The following is a 23,456-nucleotide window of genomic DNA, read 5'->3' as shown; positions in this document are numbered from 1 at the left end:
CTTTAACTAAAAAATAAACGAGATTCTAAGAAACGAATGTTTTACTAATAAATATTAAAAATACATAAATCAGCAAACATAAACACCTGCTTAATTATCAAGCAATGCATCCAATCCACTTTATGTTGCAAGTTGCATTCCATTTTTGGGTAAAACTTGTTCCAGCCAGTTCCGAGCGAGCTTTCAATGTGCACCCAGCTGGCAACCACCTTTTAAAACATGGCAGAATGATGGCTAATCCCAACAGAAGGGGGGCAAGATGCTTGGCCAGCAAGATTGCCAATTGAAGCACGATAGGTGAACATTAACATAGGCAATGTAGACATCCTAACCTCCAGCTGGAAAGGATGCCCATCATCCTCAGTGAGATGAGTTATCACAACACGTGAGGGTAAAACCCCCATAGTGTTGGCAAACGAAAAACAAAAAAAGACGGCCTAGGATCAGAGATTCATGTCCCAAAAGTTCTGATGAGACCACTTGTTTTTCCATTACTGAACACCACCCCACCACGCGTAGCCACAATTAGCAGCGTGCATGTTTACTGTTCAGTGCTTCGCTTGGTGAATCTCTCTCTTGACTTCTGATGAGTTTGGAGTGTTTGAAAAGCTTTGGAATAAAAGGAATCTAGGGAGGGTGAACAAATTAAGATGAATCTCCATCCCAAAGTTGAAAAAGAAAGAGAGCGTACTAGTAAGAATTAAGTGAAGTATTTCATGACAAAAAAAAAAAAAACAAAAGAAGAATTGGACAGACTGGAGAAGAAATTAATTAAATTAAATTGTTCTTTGTTTTTGATTAATCTCACACATGAAAATAGCTTAAAATGCTCTTTATATAGCATTACATATGACTCTTCATCTTGACACAAATTGATTCTCTTGTGACTTTTCAACTTGACATAACTTCCAACTCTTCAAATTTCCTGCACATTCTAACAACTCAAATTCCTGCACATGACACACATGCCCATAGACGTCTAGTTTAAATTCTAGCTTTCTATACTTAATGACGATGGCACAAGGAAACAAAACCATCTCCAAAATTGGAGATGCATCACAGTCCCATAATTTATTACAACGTCCGTTCCTGGCCTTCAATTACCCAGCATTATTTTGCGTCCAACGCCGCTCCACACGGCGTTGTCTCAGCCATTTCCAAACTTTGAATGCCCACTCTGGCAACTGTCTCATGCTGGCTGGCTGGCAGAAAGAAGGCTATATACAGAAGGTAAGATGGGACAGATTCTTTGACGGCAAGTTTGGCCACTAAAAAACCATAAATAACCGACACACAACAGGTGGACACAAGAAGCTCCCGTCGGAAAACAAGTCGACGAGTGACCAGCTCTATGGTTGTAAATGCCGCGGTGTGCACCAGAGTGTTAAAAAACAAAAACAGCGTCGACACTGAATGGTTTTCGACGGTTCCTATTAATGTAATCATCGTGGTCACCGTCGCGGGGCTGTTTACACTGTTCGTGTTGATGGTGTTTCCCGAGATCGTGTTAGGGGTGGTGGTGGTGTTTCCGGAGGTCGACGTCGATGAGTTGCCAACGCTCGAATCGGTACTAAATATGTACTGAGGAGGATTGATGACTCCTTGAAAAGTGATAGTGACGAACAGTACAGCCACTACTAGCAGCAAGTTTTGTACTTCGGTTCCCAACGGGGACTCAACAGGAGACTTAGACGCAACTGCGCTGGCGGATTTGAGATCATTTCTGAGCTCAACATCTGCTGGAGTGGGTTTCTTAATTTCGTTCAATATATTCACTGCTGTCAACCCTCTTGAATTCTGGGCGTTCACATCCACCTTCACACCCGTGGTTCTTATTTCCAATAATAATTCTATGACCTGTACATATATACATACATAAGAATTAGCAAACACTACTTACTGCTACAAGTAGGGGTGGCAATTCGTATAAGCGGGTCGTAATCGTGTCATATTGAGACACACGTATAACACGTGTCAGGCTGCTTTGTTGAGAATACTTCAAGCTGCTTTGTTGAGGCTGCAAGGTGCAAAACAGTGTTTTCTTCACAATCTCCCTGATTTATGATAGCTTCCTCTCCCGACCTTAGAAGCCAGTCGACTAAGGCACGAAATGCTTCAAACTGGCCGCTTTTCACCGCAAGGTGAAGTGCAGTTTCCCCTTTTGCTGTTACATCTTTGATGGACTCTGAGCAAACATAGACCAACACGTCTATGACTTCAACTCTGCCATGGACAGCAGCATGGTGAAGAGCCGTTCTTTTATCTTTGCCTTTGAGCCGACACATTTCAGCGTCATTCTTGACAAGCTCTCTCACTATCTCCACGTTTCCATTCTTTGAAGCTATGTCCGGTGGCCTGAGCCCATGGCCGTTCAATTCTTTCGCCAGTTCAGCCCTGTGTCTCACGAGTTCTTGCACAATATTAATGTCGAGCTTGTCTGCACATGTAGCAACACATAACAGAGGTTCTTGAGGTGGTAAAAGTGAGAAATCCGTGAGAATGAATGGATTTTCTAGAATCAATTGGCGCAGGACTTTAAGATCTCCAGCCTTAATTGCTTCAACCAAAGCCTGATAACGAGCATCCATTCTTGTGTGTATGTATGTATATATCTTTTCGATATGCGACTAACAAGCTAGTTGGGATAAGTACTTAATATTTAAAGGCTATAAATATAAGAGCAATGAAGGATATATCTCCCATGCAAGTCACGAAGAGCTTTAGTCATTTCTTGATTTGGGTTTGCTGTATATGCACGTGGAAGCCTCCTGACCATATACATTTGAGGATTGAGGATTGATATTGATGGAGATCAAGATAGCAACCATGAGGACAATAAGGCAGCACCAATCGTCCATTAATTACAATGGACCTGAAAGGATGAAAAAAGATTTAAATAGGCTGAACAAAGAGAATTGGGTCATGGGTCAAAAACAATTTGAATCGGGAATAATGCTACTCGAACGTAAAGTTAGACAAAAATTTAGACAACTCTAACAAAATTACTATATTAATCCTCTAACAAAATTATCAGTTTACCCTTGATTTGTTTCACTCTCTCTTTCACGAGGCAAGATATGTTGTTCCCAAAGCCTATCCCTTCTTTGTCCACCCAATCAAATGCAGCCATATCACTCATTTTTAAATAGTAATTTTTTTTCAAAGAAATTATAAAATCAAATAAAAAAATTATAAATGACATATATATTGATTACATATATGTTATTATTTGATTTTATAATTTTTTTAAAAAAAATACTATTTAAAAATAGGTGACGTGGCTGCATTTGATTGGGCGGACAAGAAATGGGACAGGCTTTGGGGACACCAGATCTCAGCTCCTCTTTTACCAGATGCTCACTCACTCTCACTCTCACTCTCTCCCTTTCTGTATCAGAACTCAAAGCTCACCCTCATTCTCACTCTCTCTTTCACTTTCATCTTTACCCACCCATTTTCAAATCCACTATATCTCTCCCCCACTCTCTTTCAAACCTATCCCCGCAGGTTGCACCGTCCACCGTCGGCCCACCTTGCCTTGCCACTGCAACGAGCACCGCTGTCGCCCCCCCATCCAGTCGACCATGATCCGCCATCGCCCCTCCCTCTTCTAGTGGCACCGTCGCCACCCCTCCCTCTTCCGATCGCACAGCCTCACCCCCACCACCGGCCGCAAACCGCCGTCGCCCCAACCCCCACACCACCACTCGGACCGCCATCGCATCCCCACCATCCATCTCTCATCTCTCTCACACTATAAGAAATTCGGGATTTAGCAATCGATTTTCAGTGACGAAAATTTCCTTCGCTATTTTGCGATTGAACCGTGACGAAATTGAGACGGATTACGAAATTTTTTTTTTTTTTTTGAGAATTAGAAACGAATTTTAGCGACGGAACAAATTCCGTCGTAAAAAAAATAAAAAAAATTAATTTTTTTGCGAAGGAAAAAATAATCTGTCCCTAAAAATAGCGATGAAAATAATTTTTCGTCGTTAAATTCTAATAATAATAAAAATTAAATTTTTATATAGCGACGGAATTTATTTCTGTCGCTATTTTTAGCGACAGAATATTTTTTCCGTCGCAACATTTTAAAATAAAATTTTAATTTTAATATTAGTTTAAATAATTAAAAAAAATTAAATTTAATTTTTTATTATTAAAATTTAGCGACGGATAGCCACGGATTGAATATTCTGTCGCTACTATTAATTTTTAATTTTTATTTGTTTTATTTAATTAATTTATAAATATTTAAATTTGGAATAAATATTTAAATATACATTTAACCATGAGATGAATCTTAAAAAATTAATTTATAAAATTTAAATAAATATATTAATATTAAAAATCATAATATTGCTAAATTCTAACTATATCAATTAAATGTATAATAATTAATTATTTGTAATATTTATTAACTGTGTACAAAATGTAAACAAACATTATATTTGAAAAATAAATAAAAAGTTTAAAAATCATAATATTATTGAAATTTTCTTTATTTTAAATTTTAGAAATTATAAAAATAAAAAAATATTGAGGGATTACATTATATAGAAAGGAGTGTAGGAGTTATCTTGTCAATCTCTTTCTCTTTATAAAAATGAGAATTTTTTGCTAAGCTAAAAAGTTTAAAAACCATAATGGGCCTGTTTTTTGTAACTTAAAAGCTGTAATTTTTAACTTCTAGTTTCAAAAAAGTGGTAATGTATTGTTTGTTTTAACTTGTAGAATTATAATATATAGCTTCTACTAGCTTTTAGAAGAGGTAGAAGTTGGCTTTTTCAAAGCTGGTGTACCCTAGCTTTTACATCTTTCTAAAAAGTTGTAACAAACAAGTTCACAACTTATTTTAAGTTTTAAAAGCTATGATCTAAAAAGTTATAAGCTATAATTTCTTTAATTAAGCTGCAACAAATAGAGCCAATATATGGACGACATTGTGCTTATACTTGATAACAATATCATATGTCACTATCTAATATAAATGTTATATATAAAACATTCATGTTGATCAAGAAAAAAATAAATATATCTCTTTATCATTTGTCCTCTCTAATTTTGTCTTTGAGTTATAGATGAAATTCAATAATCTGAAACCCACTGTGTTGATCAGATGGGTTCTGTCATTAGTATTGTTCTGTTTTATAATTGAGAATCCTAAGTTCAGTGAATGTTTTTAATTTTTATTTTTTAAATTTTTTTATGAAACTCAAAAATAACCCTAAAAATTTATAAATGTTATGTAGATTTCGTTTAATATAATTTTTATTTATAGAAAAATTAATTTTTTAATATAACAAACTATTAATAAATAATTCAATATATCAAATTAATTTTTAAATAAATATTAATTTAAAATACAATAATTTAAATTATTTTATTATCACATTTTAGATAATTACAGTAAGATTTTATTTAAATTATTTAATAATAAAATTTCATTTAAAATACATTATTTTTATCAATTAAATAATTATTAATATTATTTTTATAAGTTATATTATTTTTTATATAATTAAAATATTAAAAATAAATAAATTCAAGAGACGGGAATTTATTTTAATAATAGTTTTAATAATAAAAAAATAAAAAATACATTTTTAGATAGAGACGAAATTTATTTTCTATAGTTAATTTTAGCGACGGAATTTATCTTCCGTCGCAAATATTAGAGATGGAAATAAATTCTGTCCCTAAAGTTTAAAATAAAAAAAATATTAGTTTAAATTAAAAATAATAATAAATTAAATTTTGCAACAGATTTTATATTCTATCACTACTTTTAGCGACGCAAAACTATTTCTGTTGCTAAAAAATAGAGACAGAAAGTTTTTTCGTCGTAAATTTTAAAAATAAAAAATTAAAATTTAATACGGAATCAAATAACAAAAAATAAATAAATAAATTTAGTGACGGATTGTCCTAGTTCATCGCTGATATAGAGACGAAACTTTCAATCTGTCGCTAAACTTAATTTTTATTTATTTATTTATTTATTTTATAAATATTTAAATATATAAATATTAAATTCTATAAGAAATTTAATATATATCAACATCTGACATTAAACCAATGTCTTCATTTTTACCATACACTGCAAAATCACCCGACAACAACTTCCAATCAACCCCAACCGAGGGTTTAATTCAACCAATAATTATTCTACATTATATTATTTTACAACATCTCACATAATGCAATAACTTGCAAGAAATTTAATTATTTTACCTCATCAAATCTGAAAGAGAAATTTGGTCAAACGCTCACACTGGCATCTCTTCATGGGACGCTACCTCGAGCTCAAAACCCCATTTTCCAGCTTTCAGTACGCTCCTCGAGCCTCAAAATACTTTCCATAATTCTTTTCCAATTTTCTAGCTATTTTTCCTCATTTTTCCATATTTTTCTTTATATTTTTTTTTTCTTTTCTTTCTTTTTCTTGTTCCTTTCTTCTTCCTCCTGCACGCGCACTGCTCCTTCTTCTTCTTCCTCACGACTGCCCCTTGTGCGCGCACAACAACGTCGCCGCTGCGTGACCTCCGACCGCCTCACCACGAGCCACCAAACCAGCCGCTTCGCTTCCGACACCGTCGCTTTTGGTCCGCCGCTGCTGGCCTCTGCTTCGGCTATGGCTGCTACAACCACCGTCCCAGCAACTCGGTGTCATTGGCCGGCCAATGGCCGCCTGTAGCTACTCGTCGTGCCCTTGTCGGCTGCCTCTACGAATCCCAGCGTGCTAGCTCCGTCGACCTCCATCGTTTCATCGTCCAACCTCCATCGCTTCAGGTCGTTGCTACCATGGCCGACTCCTAGCCTCTGCCGATCTCATCTTCTCTCTCTCTCTCTCTCTCTCTCTCTCGCTTTGGATTCGACCGAGACCCTGCTTCATGGCCACTCTCAAGTGAGAGAACATAATTTCGAATCCAATGGTGTTAGGCCCCAACTATAATTATGTATATAATTATTACACATTAAATTCTCAAAATCCCCATTAATTACACTTAAAGAAAATTATATTTGCACTTGAAAATTTTGTAATTGTACTTGAACTCTCTACCACTTTAATTTAAATACCATCAAGCCATATAAATTCTTGATTTATCAAAAATTAATTATCGATGCTTACTTAATAAAGGTCAATTTCATCCCTGCGCCTGTATGTGACCTTTTCTCAGCCTAAAAACGACTCAAGGTTGACTCATTCATAAAATCAAGCCACATCTCGGGCCCCTTTAACTTACTAGTGATTTCCTTATTGGCTCTCATGAACATTCGGTTCAGCCAATAATTTAAATTTATACAGTAGCTGTACCGGAAATTATTCTCAATCTGATTTCTTTCAGCATCATTAGTCTCATCTCGAAGCGCTCAACAATCCCTTGCCCCATTTCCTAGACATCCAAGTCTTAGGGCATTTGCTGTCATTGATTTGGCAATTTGTTACTTTACTTCTCAAAACTACCCTTAAGGCCCATCAGACTGCTCAGTATCCAAATTATCAAAATGCCCCTCCCTTAAGACACCATTATTTCATTTCCCGCCTCTCTCGAAGGTATAGGTGTCAAAAGGGCCGGCCCGGTCCTACCCGAGTCGGCCCACGGGCTTTTTAAACGAGCCAGGGCCGGCCCGGGCCTGGGCCCTTTTGCCATAGATAGGGCCCGGCCTGGCCCACGGCCCCCCTACAAAGGGGCCAAGTAGGGCCGGGCCTGGCCCTTAGCCCACAGAGCCTAGTGGGCCCAGCCCGGTGGGCCCGGTCCTTTTTTTTCTTTTTTTTAAATAATTTTTTTAAAAATAATACATATAATATATACATATAAAAATATCAAAATAATACATATATAAAAATTAATTTTTTTCTTTTAAAAATATTTTCTATCTTAATTCTTAAGTTTTAAATATTATTTCATTATTTTATATTTCAAAATTCTATATGCCTTATAATTTTTCTTGTGAATTGATATGAAAAATAATTTACATATAAAAAGGAGAATGTTTATTTATAATTTAAATATATAAAAAAATTAACTTAAAAATTTTAAATAAATTGATGGTTATCATTTATGTATATTGCGAAATTAAATTTTTTAATATCTAATATCAATAATTACTAAAAAATAACAAAATTAAAAAAAAATGAGTAAAGGCCTCATGGGCCCGGCCCATAAGGGCCACGGGCCGGGCCGTGGGCCCAATTTCTTTGGCCCAGCCCGACCCATCACAAGCTGGGCCGGGCGGCTCGCAGGTCGCCCGGCCCTTTTGACACCTCTACTCGAAGGGCACTCTTAAAATTTTTATCTTATTTTTTAACACCGATAAAACAGGGTGTTACACTTAGTCATATCATCAATGCTTTTAACATACACATTCATCTTTTTCAAACTATCCACACTGAATCCCATATCCAAACACACTATCAGAGGCTAATCTATAGAAACCCTCACTGTATATGTTGTTTGGTTTTTGCTAAAAGGTTTCTACTTCCTCAATGATACCACTCAGTTTAACCATTCTTTGATTTTCTAATATTAATAGTTTAATCAGCACAACAAAAGTTTAAAAAAAAATAACTTTTCCTCCTCTATGCCCCGTGATGCAATGCTTTCCACCATGATGCATGACAATTATGAAGTACTCTAAGTATGTGTCTATGATGTAAAACAATCAAATAGGTTAAATTTCACTCAAATTACAAAACTAACAATGTCATACATGTATTAACTATAAAAATCACATTAATTCGGTTGATTAAATAACATATTCAATCACTTTATACATTTTCTAGTTACTACCCTTATTTATCATGTGTATCTAACTACACCAACCACTCAATAAACAATTTAATGTACATAAATCAATTTCAAACCATGAAGAAGGAAACAAAAATTTAAGCTTACCATATTTTGATTCCAATCCCCCTGGATCTCTACATACCCAATCCATCCCTAATGTTGCAATAATCGCTTTCTTCTACATCCTATTTTGATTTGCAATTGGTTTTAATGTAAACCTTAACTTTTGGGTTTGATTAGCTTAAACCGAAAAACTGGTATCATTTTTCATAATAAAAAATTAAATGTTAATCCTAAACAAAAAATTAATAGAGCAAAAAAATGGTACCTCCCTATTTGCAGCAGCAGTGACTTGAGGTGAAAGAGCGTAGAAATGGTAGCCAAAGGCATCGGGTGAAGCAGCAGTGACTGGCTGGATTGAGGGAAGCATCAGAGATGGTCGACACAGCGAAAGAGCGAAGAAGGTGGAGGGTTTGGTGAAGGTGGCAGCGGCGACGGCTACAATCTTGTTGCATGGAAGAGAGGGATAAAAGAGAAGGAAAGAAGAGAGGGAAATAGTGTTCACCAAAGGTGAATCAGTCTGTGACAATGCGAAACAACGAGTGACCAGAGGTAGAGGTGGCAGCGACAGCGAAGCAATGAGTGGCAAAGTAGTCGGAGGCGACGATGATTAAGCGATTAATTGGAAGCGTTGATGGTGAACTAGTCGGAGGCGAATGGCAATGGCGGCATTAATGGCAGGAGCGACGACAGCTGCAACAGTGGCGAACGATGATGAAGGTGTTGATGGCGACAAAGAACAACAATGGAGGTATTGATGGCGGCAACGACTGTAAAGGCAATGACAATGGGTTGTCTTCGTCAATAAGAAGGCGAGCAGAAGTCACGAATAAGAAGGTAAATACAAAGAGAAAGAGAGAAGGGGGGTTTATGGGATTTTGCATTAACACACGGCAACATCTCACTAGTTTTCATTGCATAATTAATATGTAAATTTTTATATTTATCACATCAGCTTCACGTAATCAACTCTAATGGGGTCTTGTAAAAAAATTTTAAATCACAAATGTTTGAGACTTTTTTGGTCTGTGCGGATCACAAATTTTCTTCCCAACAACCAAGGGCTCCACTTTGAACTGCCAAAATTAAAGCCAACATTTATAGCTCTTCTTGACTTGACTTGCATAGGAGATATATCCTTCAATCCTCAACTATATATGGTCAGGAGGCTTCCACGTGCATATACAGCAAACCCAAATCAAGAAATGATTAAAGCTCTTCGTGACTTGCGTAGGAGATATATCCTTCTTTGCTCTTATATATATAGCCTTTCAATATCAAGTACTTATCCTAACAAGCTAGTTAGTTGCAGGTCGAAAAGCTATATACATACATACACATAAGAATGGATGCTTGTTATCAGACTTTGGTTGAAGCAATTAATGCAGGCAATCTTCAAGTCCTGCACCAATTGCTTCAAGAAAATCCATTCATCCTCACGGATATCTCACTTTTACCACCTCCAGAACCTCTGTTATGTGTTGCTACACGAGCAGGCAGACTCAACTTTGTGCGAGAACTCGTGAGACACAGGGCTGAACTGGCGAAAGAATTGAACAGCGATGGTCTCAGGCCACTGGACATAGCTGCAGTGAATGGAAACGTGGAGATAGTGAGAGAGCTTGTCAAGAATGACGCTGAAATGTGTCGGCTCAAAGGCAAAGATAAAAGAACGGCTCTTCACCATGCTGCTGTCCATGGCAGAGTTGAAGTCATAGACGTGTTGGTCTATGTTTGCTCAGAGTCCATCAAAGATGTGACAGCAAAAGGGGAAACTGCACTTCACCTTGCGGTGAAAAGCGGCCAGTTTGAAGCATTTCGTGCCCTAGTCGACTGGCTTCTAAGGTCGGGAGAGGAAGCTATCATAAATCGTGGAGATTGTGAAGAAAACACTGTTTTGCACCTTGCAGCCTCAACAAAGCAGCTTGAAGTATTCCTTGCCCTACCAAGCTTCTTTCCCATTATATATATATATATATATATATCTACGTATCAGCTAGTTCAAATTATTAATATCTAAATATCCACAATTTATTATTTAATATTGATGTGCCCGTGATTGGGTATAACATTGAATTGAGATGGAGACAATTATCCTCTTTTAATTTGTGTTCTAGCTAACATGAATTTCTCTTCTGTTCTATTTTAGTGGATAACCCGTTGAAAAAAGAGGTAGAAACACACTATTCTCGTACTAGATCACCAGATATCAGGGCGGAATTTTATTTTTTTTTGGGGGGGAGGAGGGCTGAAACAATTTATGAATCTGGGATCAGTCCTTCCTCATATTTGCTCTTAGATCCGGGGGGTATTTGGGGGAGGAGGGCTGAAACGGCTTATGAATCTGGGATCAGCCCTCTCTCATATTTGCTTTATGAATCTCGGATCAGCCCTCTCTCATATTTACTCTTAGATCTGCCTGTTAGATATACATTTTCATTTCTAGTTAAGTCTAAGAAAAATAATTTTCAAAATAATGAGAACTTATTTATGACTTGGCAACGTTGGATTGATCTTCCACCTTGGGAGGCAATCTGTCTTGTCCGTTTGAAGGTGGGATGAAGTAAGTTTATATTTATATGAGCTGCTACATTAGTTAATATTTGCCACCCCCTGATTTCCAGATTACCCCTTAAATAGACACAAAATACATTAGTTAATATTTGCAGATATATATATGTTTGCTTTTTCCCACGGCATACCGAAAAACCTTTCCTCTCTCTCTCTATATATATATATACCATATATTGGCATAGGATTAAGATTACAAAAATGCTATATATAAGGCGGATTGTAAGAAATTAAAGTTTCACCTTAATTTTTAGGTCCCTGCCATGGTGAAAAATATCAGTTAGATAATACGCTTGAGTTAATTTTTATCATTTTTTTAAAAATAAATAAATAAATATGTGTTTGATTGTATTACCTAAAATTTATCTAAAAAATAAAAATTACTCCACCCTTTAAAAAATAAATTTTACGGAAAGAATCTTTAAATACTTGTACCATAGATAACTTTTCCATAAAAAAGTTAAGAGTATTTGATTGTTTTGATAAAAAATATATATAATAATTACACATTTTTTATGATAAATATATGCAATCAAACACACTCTAATTTTCATCGTGTTACTTGCAATATATGTTGCATCCTCCTTTGCCTTAAAGTTCTAGCGAGTTAAAAGTAAAATTTAAGATTCCTAAAACTAATATTAATGCATCATTGAGTATAGTCATGAAATTAAGTTCCTCAGTATATATATATGTGTGTGTGTGTGTGTAACCATCGGTTGGACTTGTAGCAGTAAGTAGTATTTGCTAATTCTTATGTATGCATATATACATGCAGGTCATAAAATTATTATTGGATAGAAGCAACTCCACGGGTGTGAAGGTGGATGTGAACGCCCAAAATTCAAGAGGGTTGACAGCAGTCAATATATTGAACGACATCAAGAAACCCACTCCAGCAGAAGTTGGGCTCAGAAATGATCTCAAATCCGCCAGCGCAGTTGCGTCTAAGTCGCCTGTTGAGTCCCCGTTGGGAACCCAAGTACAAAACTTGCTGCTAGTAGTGGCTGTACTGTTCGTCACTATCACTTTTCAAGGAGTCATCGATCCTCCTCAGTACATATTTAGTACCGATTCGAGCGTTGGCAACTCATCGACGTCGACCTCGGGAAACACCACCACCACCCCTAACACGACCTCGGGAAACACCATCAACAGGAACCCTGCACACAGCCCCGCGACGATGACCACGATAATAGGAATCATCGTTAACCTTTCAGCGTCGACGCTGTTTTTGTTTTTTAACACTCTGGTGCACACCGCGGCATTTACAACCATAGAGCTGGTCACTCGTCGACTTGTTTTCCGACGGGAGCTTCTTGTGTCCTCCTTTTGTGTGTCGTTTCTTTATGGTTCTTTAGTTGCCAAACTTGCCAAGAAAGAATCTGTCCCTTCTTACGTTCTGCTTTTCGCCATCTTTCTGTCAGCCAGCATGAGACTGTTGCCAGAGTGGGCATTCAAAGTTTGGAAATGGCTGAGACAACGCCGTGAGGAGCGGCGTTGGACGCAAAATAATGCTGGGTAATTGAAGGCCAGGAACGGACGCAAAATAGCTTGTGTTTATTGATATCTGGGATCTTTGTTTTTTTTTACTTGATATTTCAGATTCACTTACCGCGGTCCAAACGAATTAGAGTCGGCTAAAATTAAACGTTCACACTATATAAAGAGCATTTTAAGTTATTTTCATGTGTGAGATTAATCAAGAACAAAGAACAATTTTCTTCTCCAATCTGCCCAATGCTTCTTTTTGTTTTTTTTTTTTATCATGAAATACTTCACTTAATTCTTACTAGTACGTATGCTCTCTTTCTTTTTCAACTTTGGGATGGAGATTCATCTTAATTTGTTCACCCTCCCTAGATTCCTTTTATTCCAAAGCTTTTCAAACACTCCAAACTCATCAGAAGTCAAGAGAGAGATTCACCAAGCGAAGCACTGAACAGTAAACATGCACACTGCTAATTGTGGCAACGCGTGGTGGGGTGTGTTCAGTAATGGAAAGACAAGTGGTCTCATCAGAACTTTTGGGTCATGAATCTCTGATCCTAGGCCGTCTTTATTGGATAATGCTATACGTACGAACGCTCCAACAAACGCATTGACAAACTCAATTTATCGCGATATTTTGAGACTAAAATATCGCGATAAATTAGGTTTCAATTTTGAGTTAATCTTCATCCTCTATCCTTGCTCAATTTGAAAATTAGGATTTTGGTCGCTCTGTTTTACTCTCTCCATCCTCATCCCCTATTGCCGATGACTCTCTCTCTCTCTCTCTCTCTCTCTCTCGCCCTCCATCCTCATCCCCCATTGCCGACAACTCTGTCTCTGTCTGTCTCTCTCTATCTCGTTCGCTCCATCTCCGTCCTCACCCCTCATTGTCGACGACTTTGTCTCTCTCTCTCTCTTGCTCGCTCTCCGTCCTCACCGTCACGGGTTGTTCCCCCATTGTCAACGACTCTCTCTCTTTCTCTCTGATTTAGGGTTTAGGTCGCGATCTTTTTACTCTCTGTTTCGATCTCTCGCTCGCTCTCTCTTACGCATCCAAAATACTATCTAATAATATAGATCGGACGCCCCCACTCCACTAGCTTCATCTCCCCCTACCACTTTGGCCGAGCTTTGAAATTTCTGGTCGAAGTAAGAACCCGAGTGGGAAGTGAATCGGACGCCCCTCAACGAGCTTTGAAAACAAGATTGGTATTTTTTTATGTTTTATGTATTTTTGTATGTTTAGAGGAGCAATTTTATGCAGAAGTTGTTTTCCTAGATAGGATATTGACTACATATCCAGTCATCCCTAAATGTCTATTCAATGGTAATATTTATACCAAGGGAGGGCTCCCAAGGGAAGAAAGACTGATTGGGTGATGCATGAATTCAGGCTTGAAGGACCTCTTGCTTCCCCTAGGGTTTATTGAAGCAAGGTTGGTCCGATTTCGTTATCATTTTCATATGTGTTCTTTGAGAAATACAACAAAAACTGGCTTGATAAAGCTAAAACCCCACTATTATCGTCTTTCATTTTCTTTCTTATGCTTGCAATAGAACACCATTATTTTCATACAACGATGAAACTTGGTTTGTCTCCTGACATGGAGATGAATTAAAAAAATAGTAGTAGCTGAATTAATGGAGCAACAGCACTACTCTCTTTGTTTGTTTATTTATGGCAATTAGGATGCATATATAAAACCATAAGAGGTTATCATAATGTGAACAAAACATAGGATATCAAATGATGTTTCCAAAATCTAACCACCAAATAATTCCCATATGACTTCCCATTAAAAACCAAACCTACTTCCTTGTCCTTTTAAACGTCTCCAAATCTTTTCAACCGTTTCTAGATAGTTTGGTAGAATCAAATAGGTGGTAAAATTGAATTTCAAGAAACAGAGTAAATATTTATATGGTAGGCTTATCTTAATTGAACTAGGATTGATACTTCAATTATAGACTTCATAATCTAAGGCAAATCACAAATGATAATTAATAGTAGAGTTTCACTCATAATATGAGCCACTCACAGTAATTGTTTGACATCCTTAATAGTGTAACAATTTGTACTGTTTATTCATGTTTTTTACATACTTTTTACTATATAAATGGAAGAATATTAACAGTGATGAAACATTCAATTTCAAGTACAACCATTTCAAAAAATAATCTATTTCAAATTTAATTATTTTAGTTAAGATGGCGTCTGATTTAGAAATGGGTGAAATTTCAATCAACTCTTCAACCTCGCATCAAGGAGTCATGTGTGAGCATGGTGTGCCAGTTCGGAGCTATACTTCATGGACTAAATCTAATCCTGGAAAAAGATTCTTGCGATGTCGATTCTGGAAGGTAATGTTTATCTTATAAATTAAATAATTGTTAATGATTTTCTTAAGATTGATTGTTGGATGGTCTGGTGAATAGGATGATGATTGCAAATGGTTTCAATGGATCGACGATGAACAAACCAATCGTGAGAAAACATTATGTGGTGTTTTGTTGGATATTTTAGAACGGAACAAGACAGAAAAAAAAAAAAAGCAAATGAGAGATTACTTTAAGAACAAGTGAGGGCTTTTGAAGAAAAAGCTTTAAGGAGAAAACAAAAGATATTGAAACTTCAAAAAGACTATAGATATATAATGGAAGAGAACCTTCAATTGAAAATAAAGCTTCAATTGAAAATGAAGTTTGTTAGGGTTTTAATAGTGTTAGGATTTAGTTATTTTTTGTGAATTGTATTGGTAACGGAAAATGACGGTAGTAGATTTAGGTATTTGGGTTTAGTGTAAAATACTGTCTATGTTGGCAAAACTTTGTTTGTTATGGGATTGTTTAGCTTTTAAGTGTTTGCTTTAGTTATTTTTTTCTCTATTGTTTGCTTTGTGGTTCACTTATGGCTTTAATTGTGAAATGGCATGTTGAAGTTGGTTTTACATATTGGATGGCCATAAGTGCTTCACTTTTTGCATCTCCATCCATGTCCTATAATTTTGTACAAATATCCTTGTTTCCAGTGTTACATAATATCATCATCTTCCCACTTGGATTGGACCATTGTCATTGAAAAAAGCATGATCCAATCAAGAGCAGCCACGAATTAAATTCGTTACACATACATAGACATGTCTTTGTTGTAAACTCAGCTTTAAATGCCCACAAACTATCTGTATCAGTCATTACCTACCACTGAGTGTATGGCAAACTATTTTTCAGTTGCCGAATGTATAGTTGAAAGATGGTGTCTTCTAGTCCATAACATGATTTCTCTCTTTGAGAAAAGAAAATGTGGCGGCATGGGGCCATTGTGTATGGAAAATACATTACTATGTATTGTATGAAGTGTTTTTTATTTTTACCAGCTTCTATTTTTTTTTTTTTTTTATAGCCTTGTAATATCATGCATTCTATATTTTGTTAGATTATGATAAGAGTGGGAGAGAGCCAGTGGTCAAGCTTTTGATTTGGAGTCAGCTTCAATTTGATTCTCCCAACACTTTTCTAGGTGACTTGCTAGGGAACTTGACTTCGCTGCTATGATTCCTCCTCAACAAAAAGCTTTTGATTTGGAGCCATTGATGAACTACCAAGGTAGAAATAAAAGATGCATCAAAGGCAAATTAAAACAAAGATGCTTCAGAGATAATTTGTCATTTCATGTAATAGTCAATTTTACATAGACGTGATCCACTCAAACAAATGAACAATTTAACTCACTCCCACTTAATGATCATTATTTAAGAAATGAAAGATACAAATGTCTCATTTCCTAGAGTGTCAGTCCACACACAACTGGGACCTGTACACAACTCTTTTACAGGTGATTCACAAATCTCCCAATCAAAAAGCCAATCTTCTTAGCCCTGGAAGAACACAAGCAACCGTGCCTTATGTTCTATCATTCTTGGGTTTGTCCGAGCCATATTGCACTTTGTTTACGTTCTCATCATCCCAAGAGACATGCACTTGAGGAAGTTGATACTCTTCAGGTTTCAAGGACAAAGCAAAGTCAGGCAATGTTGGTCATTATTCCTCCTTCAATTTGTTTAACAATAATATACCACAAAAGAAATCGCACCAAATATAGAACTAACAGTAAGACAATTGTTTCTTGAGAGGCAAAAGCATATTACACAATCATTAGAATGAGTTGAAGTCTTGAAGACCTCAATACAGGATAATTGCAAAATTCAAAACTCTTGAAAATGACAGTACTCCTGAATCAACAAAAACACAAGAAAATGTGTCAGGAGAATTATGATGAATTATGCAAAATAGAAATCATGAACAAAGGCCAAAGCGTATGTATAATGAGTAAATGGAGAATTAAAAACTAAATATTAGCGCCTGTATACATAAAGATGATACGTAGAAAAGAGATAAGTTTTAGGGACATACAATGATCTCCAAGATCTGATGGGTTGTCATTGGGCTGTTGGTGGGGCAGGTACATTGGCATACAGGGATGACTCGTGCGAAAGGTAGGCACTCTGTGAGCAGCATTCCAAGATATTAGCTGTAAAAAGATGCATGCATATCAACCTAAAAGACATTGCAAAATTTTTTTAAATCCAAGTTATATTATTACCCAAATCTTATCTAACTACTTACCATCAATTGTTGTGAGTGGGTGATTGGTGGAAACACCTGATTCTGTGCATCTTGTGATTGTGAAAAAGCACGATTGAATGCTTGAGCATCTTTGATAATATTTTGACTCGGGGCATTGCCTTGGTTTGATTTTGAGGATCCTACCTAGACATCAAATGAAGTAACTGCCATTACAATTGAGAATTCGAGCACAACATCTTTCTTTGATGTAAGTAAAAATACATAAAAACATACCTTCGCTTTCTTGCTACGTGTTTCCAATGGGCCCTTCTTACAAAGCTTCCTAGGGGCTCCCTTTCTCTGTAAGCATATTGGATCCATTATTTGCTTGCTTGAAGCTGTCGCTGCCTCTCCACAATTATGAACTTGTTCTTGCACATTGTGTTGAGCATATATATTACTCCCATAGCTTGGATTTTCATTTGATCTGTTCAATACATTCAATTGAGATTGGATCCACTCCATAGTTACCAGGGTCTGTTCTTCGTCTTTTGCTACCAAGTCTGCTACCTTACCAAATGAACTGCACAGTTGATCGTATCTTAACTGACTAGGCGTACTAATCCAACCGTTGTAATTGATCTTAACCCTCATGTAAGATCTACTGGCATCTCTCCTCCATCGCTGTAAGATATATCTCTCAAGAATTAATCTGACACCATTTTGGATCAATACTGTGCTTGCATGTCTGTAAATTATTCCCTTAAACTCAAACATGTGACAACTGCAAACAATATCACATCTTTCTTTCTCAAAAAGAACCGAAAATTTTTTCTCCTTCATTCTTTCATCAATTATGATATCTTCTCGCACCTCATACCTCATACCCAGCAGTCCCTCTTCAATAGACACAATCAAGCAATACATCTTCCCAGTTAACTCTTCTTGAAACTCCTTGAATTTTGCGATTGTCTATACTTCTTGAAATTGTTTCTCGAAGGCATACCTCGATGCACATGGGACCATCTGAGAAAATGACCTTACGTCAGCCTGAAACTCCTTCTCAACTTTACACCTCATTGCCCGCTCATATTGTTCAACAAATTGCTTCAACGAGATTTTCGAGTGTACATATCCATCAAAGAATGCGTTCATACCCTCACTCCGCTGCGTTGTTGACATCCCTACCCAAAAACTGGTTTTCACGAAACATGGGACCCATCGACCTCTTTCTTTATAAAGTCCAGACAACCAATCATTGTATTGTAGTGCATATTTCACAATCATTGAATTCCAGGCCTGCTCGAATTCATCAGGACTCTGTGATTCATACACCGCGTCATGTATGCCCGAAAGAATATGTGCCTTACAGTTATGGTTCACAAACTTTTCAGGCAACTTTTTTAATATATGCCATAGACACCATCTATATTTCGTGTTAGGGAAGACAATTTCAATAGCATTTTGCATGGCCCTATCTTGATCAATAATTATTCCTGCAGGAGCCTGATCTTCCATACACTCAAGCCATGTCCTAAATAGCCATATGAAAGTCCTGGTGTCCTCATTGAAAATTATACCACATCCAAGCAGTGTTGATTGTCCGTGGTGATTTACACCAACAAATGGAGCAAATGGCATGTCGTACCTATTGGTCAGGTATGTGGTGTCAAATGTGACAACATCGCCGAATTCCTTGAATGCTTGTCTACACCTATTATCAACCCAAAAGACGTTCTTCAATCAGCCCTCTTCATCTAAATCCACACTAAAGTAAAAACCCGGACAAAAAGCTTGCATCTTCGAAAAGTATGCTTGTATAGCAGCAGCATCTCCTTCCCCAAGTCTTAACCTTCTCACCTGATCAATGTAATTTCTGCAATCCTTTTCCACAAACGTCAGGTTCTCATATCTACTAGCTTTAACAACAGCTGAGTTATAACTTTTGTGTAATAGAATTCCAGCTATATCATTAACTTCAAGCTACCGCTCACATGTTCACTTAATTGTCTGTTGCATCGATATAACCTAGATTTGGTTGGACTTGTTTTATGGTTATGCTCAAGATGGACAATGGTTATTCGCCATGTTCCTAAAACATCTGAACATGCTAATATCCTAGCTTTACACCCTAACTGAACAGTTGGTTGAGGCTTCAAAGAGGTGCTAGCTATAATATTTCTTGACTTCTCAGCTACATGCATATCCCACATATCTTAGTACCCCGTCATCACCCTTCCTCGAACTTCTTCTTTTAACAGGAAAACCCACATGGGACGCATATCTTTTGTAAAATTCAAAAATGTCTTTCTCCTCATTGAACTTTATTCCAACCTTAGGGATAAGATCATTGTCTTCTTCTGGCAGTGAGTCGTTTAATGCAAGACACTCATTATCTTTGGTAATTTCATCATTATTAACAAAAGTTTCCTCATTATCTTCCAATGATTCCGCAAGCACAATATGATTTCCTTCTTCAAAAAAGAAAAAAAAAATCATATGCGAACATAATGTTACATATGTTATCATATTAGATTATACCTAAAAAAATCAAACATACCTATATCACTCATTGTTGGTTTTCTTTGGCTTCTAAAAGAAAATTGATTGCCACTTCAAATATGCAAACGCCCTGCACAATTTTAAAGACTGCATAAATATAAAAAATCCTCTTAGAACAACAGAAAGAGATCAATTATATCAAGTGTTTAAAATCTTCCTTAGGATACAAATAGGCATCAGACAAAGCAGAAAGAGATCGACTATATCAAGTGTTTAAAATCTTCTTAGAACAACAGTTAATAGTGGGCAATGATGAATACACAGTGGAGAAATTAAGGTTGAGACAAAATAAATTGAACTAGAAAGCATATGATGAGTGACATTAGATAAAATCTACTAAATTTGTAAATTCAAGTGATAAACAAAAATAAATAAATAAACTTTGAAACAGACATGTGTGTATATTTGCTTCTCAGACCAAAATACTGAATATAATCATTGTTGCTTCCTTAATGTTACCACGAGCTCCTATCATTATCAAAGTTTTGCCCAAATAGACCCTTATATACCTTCTCCACCCATCAATTGGCTCCACATAATTCACTCTACTCAAGTCAATAAAAGAAAGGTTGCAAACTTAGAGCCAATAACTTTAAAAAGCAGCATTTGACTTAATTAATGAATTAGAGCATGTCAAATAAAGGCCCAAATTATCCATGTCGCTCTCATTTTGTTAAGTTCCAGCCAACCACTCAAATTTCAATAGCAATAGCATCAAACAGTACAAAATCAAATAAAACACAACATGAGCCTTTACCTGATCGCTCGAGTTTCACGCCAGAAAAATGATTTCCAAATACTTCACAATCAGCTTTACTCCAGAAAGCATATTCAAATCCACTATTTCAATCCACCACACCCTGAATCAGGCCAAGCCTATTTCAAAAATCAAACGAATCCAAAAATCGGCTGTAATTGCTGTTGGAAAATAAAAACAAGTCGGATTTCCAAGAACAAATCCGATAGGCACCTACTTGCTAGAAGGCATTATCACTAGATCATTCCACAAAAAAATATTCCCTAGCCCCAACAGCAAAACTCATGATGGAAAAAACACACAGAAACCCATAAACTAAATGAACAAAGAAATGCAAGCACCGTTCGTCTGCAAAGAAATGAAACACATCTCTAAGAGAAACCACATATCATTCTCTTCAAGATTATAGCATAAATTCCTTTGCACTATACTTCTTGTTTTACATTTCAAAAAGTGGATGGCTTTAAAAATACAGAGAGAGAGCTGCCGGCAATGGGGGACCAATCGGTGACGATGAGGATGGAGAGCTAGCGAGCGAAAGAGGGCGAGCGACCGAGAGATAAAGCGAGACAGAGAGTAGCAGAGAGAGAGAGAGAGAGAGCTATCAGCAATGGGGGACCAGTCGATGACGATGAGGACAGAGAGCTAGCGAGCGAGAGAGGGCGAGCGACCAAGAGATAGAGCGAGACAGAGAGTAGCAGAGAGTGACCTAAACCCTAAACCAAATTGGGTGAGGCGGGAGGCTGAAAATATTGAGGGTATGCTTGTAATTTTATGTGAGGGTAAACTTGTAATTTAAATTGGGTTTGTCAATGCATTTGTCGGAGCGTTCATCCATATAGCATTATCCGTCTTTATTTGTTGTTTGTTTGCCAACACTATGGGGGTTTTATGCTCAGAGCAACTCCGCCAACGTTAGACACTAAATTGAGCGCTAATTCGATGTCCAAGAGTAGTTTACATCAAAAATTTTAATATCATTTTGGTGTTGTCTTTAATGGGTAACGCCAAATTAGTGTAAAAGATAATTTTTAAAGGATATTCTATAAATAAATATTTAATAATTAATATTATAATATAATTAAAAATAATTAGTCATATTTTATAAAAAAAATAAAAAATTACAGTGATAATTTTTTTAAATTTTTTTCAAAATATGTTATTCTAATTAATTTTTTTACTAAATTTTTAATTAATTATTTTAGCCTAACTTTTATCAAACTAATTATTTATCCACCTAATTATTTATCCATCTCATTTTTCAACTAATATTTTAAATCAAAGAAACTATTTTCTTTTATCAAACTAATATTTTATTATATTATTAAATTTTTGCATTAAGAATATTTTCTTTCTATTAAGTAATTATTAAAATAAAACAATTCATATACATAAACAAAAATATTTCATTTTATATTAACATGGTATTTATAAAATATATTAAATATTTTAAAATATATTCAATATTATACTCATTTTATAGATCTTAATAAAATATTTTTATCGGTATATATTTTTTATAATAATTTAATTTATATTTTTAATTATTAATTAAAATATATGAATATAATAAAAGTGATAAAAGATATAAAGGGAATAAATTGTTTTGAAGTTATACAAAGAAGGGTAAAGTTAAAAAAAAAAAAAAAATTAGTGTTGATGAATAGTATAACACCAAATTTGATATTATACTATTTACTCAACACCAAATTTAGTAATTGAAAATTGTGCCAACACTATTTTAGTGTATTTATTGGAGACATTTTTGCGCCAAATTAATTGGTGTATTCATCGGAGATGCTCTCACATGTTGTGATAACTCATCTCAGCGAGGATGATGGGCATTCTTTCCAGCTTGAGGTTGTAATTGGCGCATTCATCGGCGATGCTCTCACGTGTTGTGATTACTCATCTCACTGAGGATGATGGGCATCCTTTCCAGCTGAGGTTGGGATGTCTACATTGCCTATGTTAATGTTCACCTATCGTGCTTCAATTGGGATGTCTACATTGCTGGCCAAGCATCTTGCCCCCCTCTGTTGGGATTCTGCCATGTTTTAAAAGGTGGTTGCCAGCTGGGTGCACATTGAAAGCTCGCTCGGAAATGGCTGGAACAAGTTTTACCCAAAAATGGAATGCAACTTGCAACATAAGGTGGATTGGATGCATTGCTTGATAATTAAGCAGGTGTTTGCGTTTGTTGATTTATGTATTTTTAATATTTATTAGTAAAACATTCGTTTCTTAGAATCTCGTTTATTTTTTAGTTAAAGACACTTATAATTTAAACTGTTTAATTTAAATTTAGTAAATTTTATTCTATAACAGTATATAGTAATCCCGAATCTTAACCCTATTTGATGAGATTTGTTAGGTCAATGCTGCACTTCTAATTTTAAAAAAAAAAAAAGATAAAAAAAACAAAAAAAGTAAATATTTCATAATAAACCATATATATATGGCTAATACTGCTCTAACAAGACTTAAAATCTTAAATTTGAATCAGATGTTTAACAATGCATGGTACATTATACAATCTATAATTTTAAATATGATGATAGTTTGATAACACCATCTCAGATAAATTCTTATAAAGAGAATATTTTTACCAACTTATTGATCTACTAACTTATATCCTTAATCACTCAAAT

The 23,456-nt window shown here is 35.8% G+C and overlaps 2 protein-coding genes and 1 long non-coding RNA gene across 3 annotated transcripts; 2 read left to right on the top strand and 1 right to left on the bottom strand.

The window, feature by feature from the left end:
* On the bottom strand, positions 1 to 9,636 carry LOC127802878 (ankyrin repeat-containing protein BDA1-like). The gene is made up of 3 exons (XM_052338954.1): positions 9,127 to 9,636; positions 1,998 to 2,872; positions 1 to 1,857 (listed from the first exon to the last, which is right to left on the bottom strand). Exons 2-3 carry the CDS (start codon positions 2,586 to 2,588, stop codon positions 1,111 to 1,113), a joined length of 1,338 nt encoding a protein of 445 aa, XP_052194914.1. The 5' UTR covers positions 2,589 to 2,872; positions 9,127 to 9,636; the 3' UTR covers positions 1 to 1,110.
* A 423-nt stretch (positions 9,637 to 10,059) lies between these two features.
* On the top strand, positions 10,060 to 13,676 carry LOC127801001 (ankyrin repeat-containing protein BDA1-like). Its single transcript, XM_052335740.1, has 2 exons — positions 10,060 to 10,788; positions 12,208 to 13,676. The coding sequence occupies exons 1-2, from the start codon at positions 10,204 to 10,206 to the stop codon at positions 12,952 to 12,954; spliced, it is 1,332 nt and encodes a 443-aa protein (XP_052191700.1). The 5' UTR covers positions 10,060 to 10,203; the 3' UTR covers positions 12,955 to 13,676.
* Positions 13,677 to 13,906: 230 nt separating this feature from the next.
* On the top strand, positions 13,907 to 15,867 carry LOC127801003 (uncharacterized). Its single transcript, XR_008022921.1, has 3 exons — positions 13,907 to 14,132; positions 15,127 to 15,284; positions 15,360 to 15,867. It is a non-coding gene; the product is annotated as an uncharacterized LOC127801003 (long non-coding RNA).
* Positions 15,868 to 23,456: the final 7,589 nt, after the last annotated feature.

Source organism: Diospyros lotus, chromosome 5 (assembly GCF_014633365.1).
Source record: "Diospyros lotus cultivar Yz01 chromosome 5, ASM1463336v1, whole genome shotgun sequence".
Classification (NCBI taxonomy): domain Eukaryota; kingdom Viridiplantae; phylum Streptophyta; class Magnoliopsida; order Ericales; family Ebenaceae; genus Diospyros; species Diospyros lotus.
This window is presented reverse-complemented; position numbering and strand designations above follow the sequence as displayed.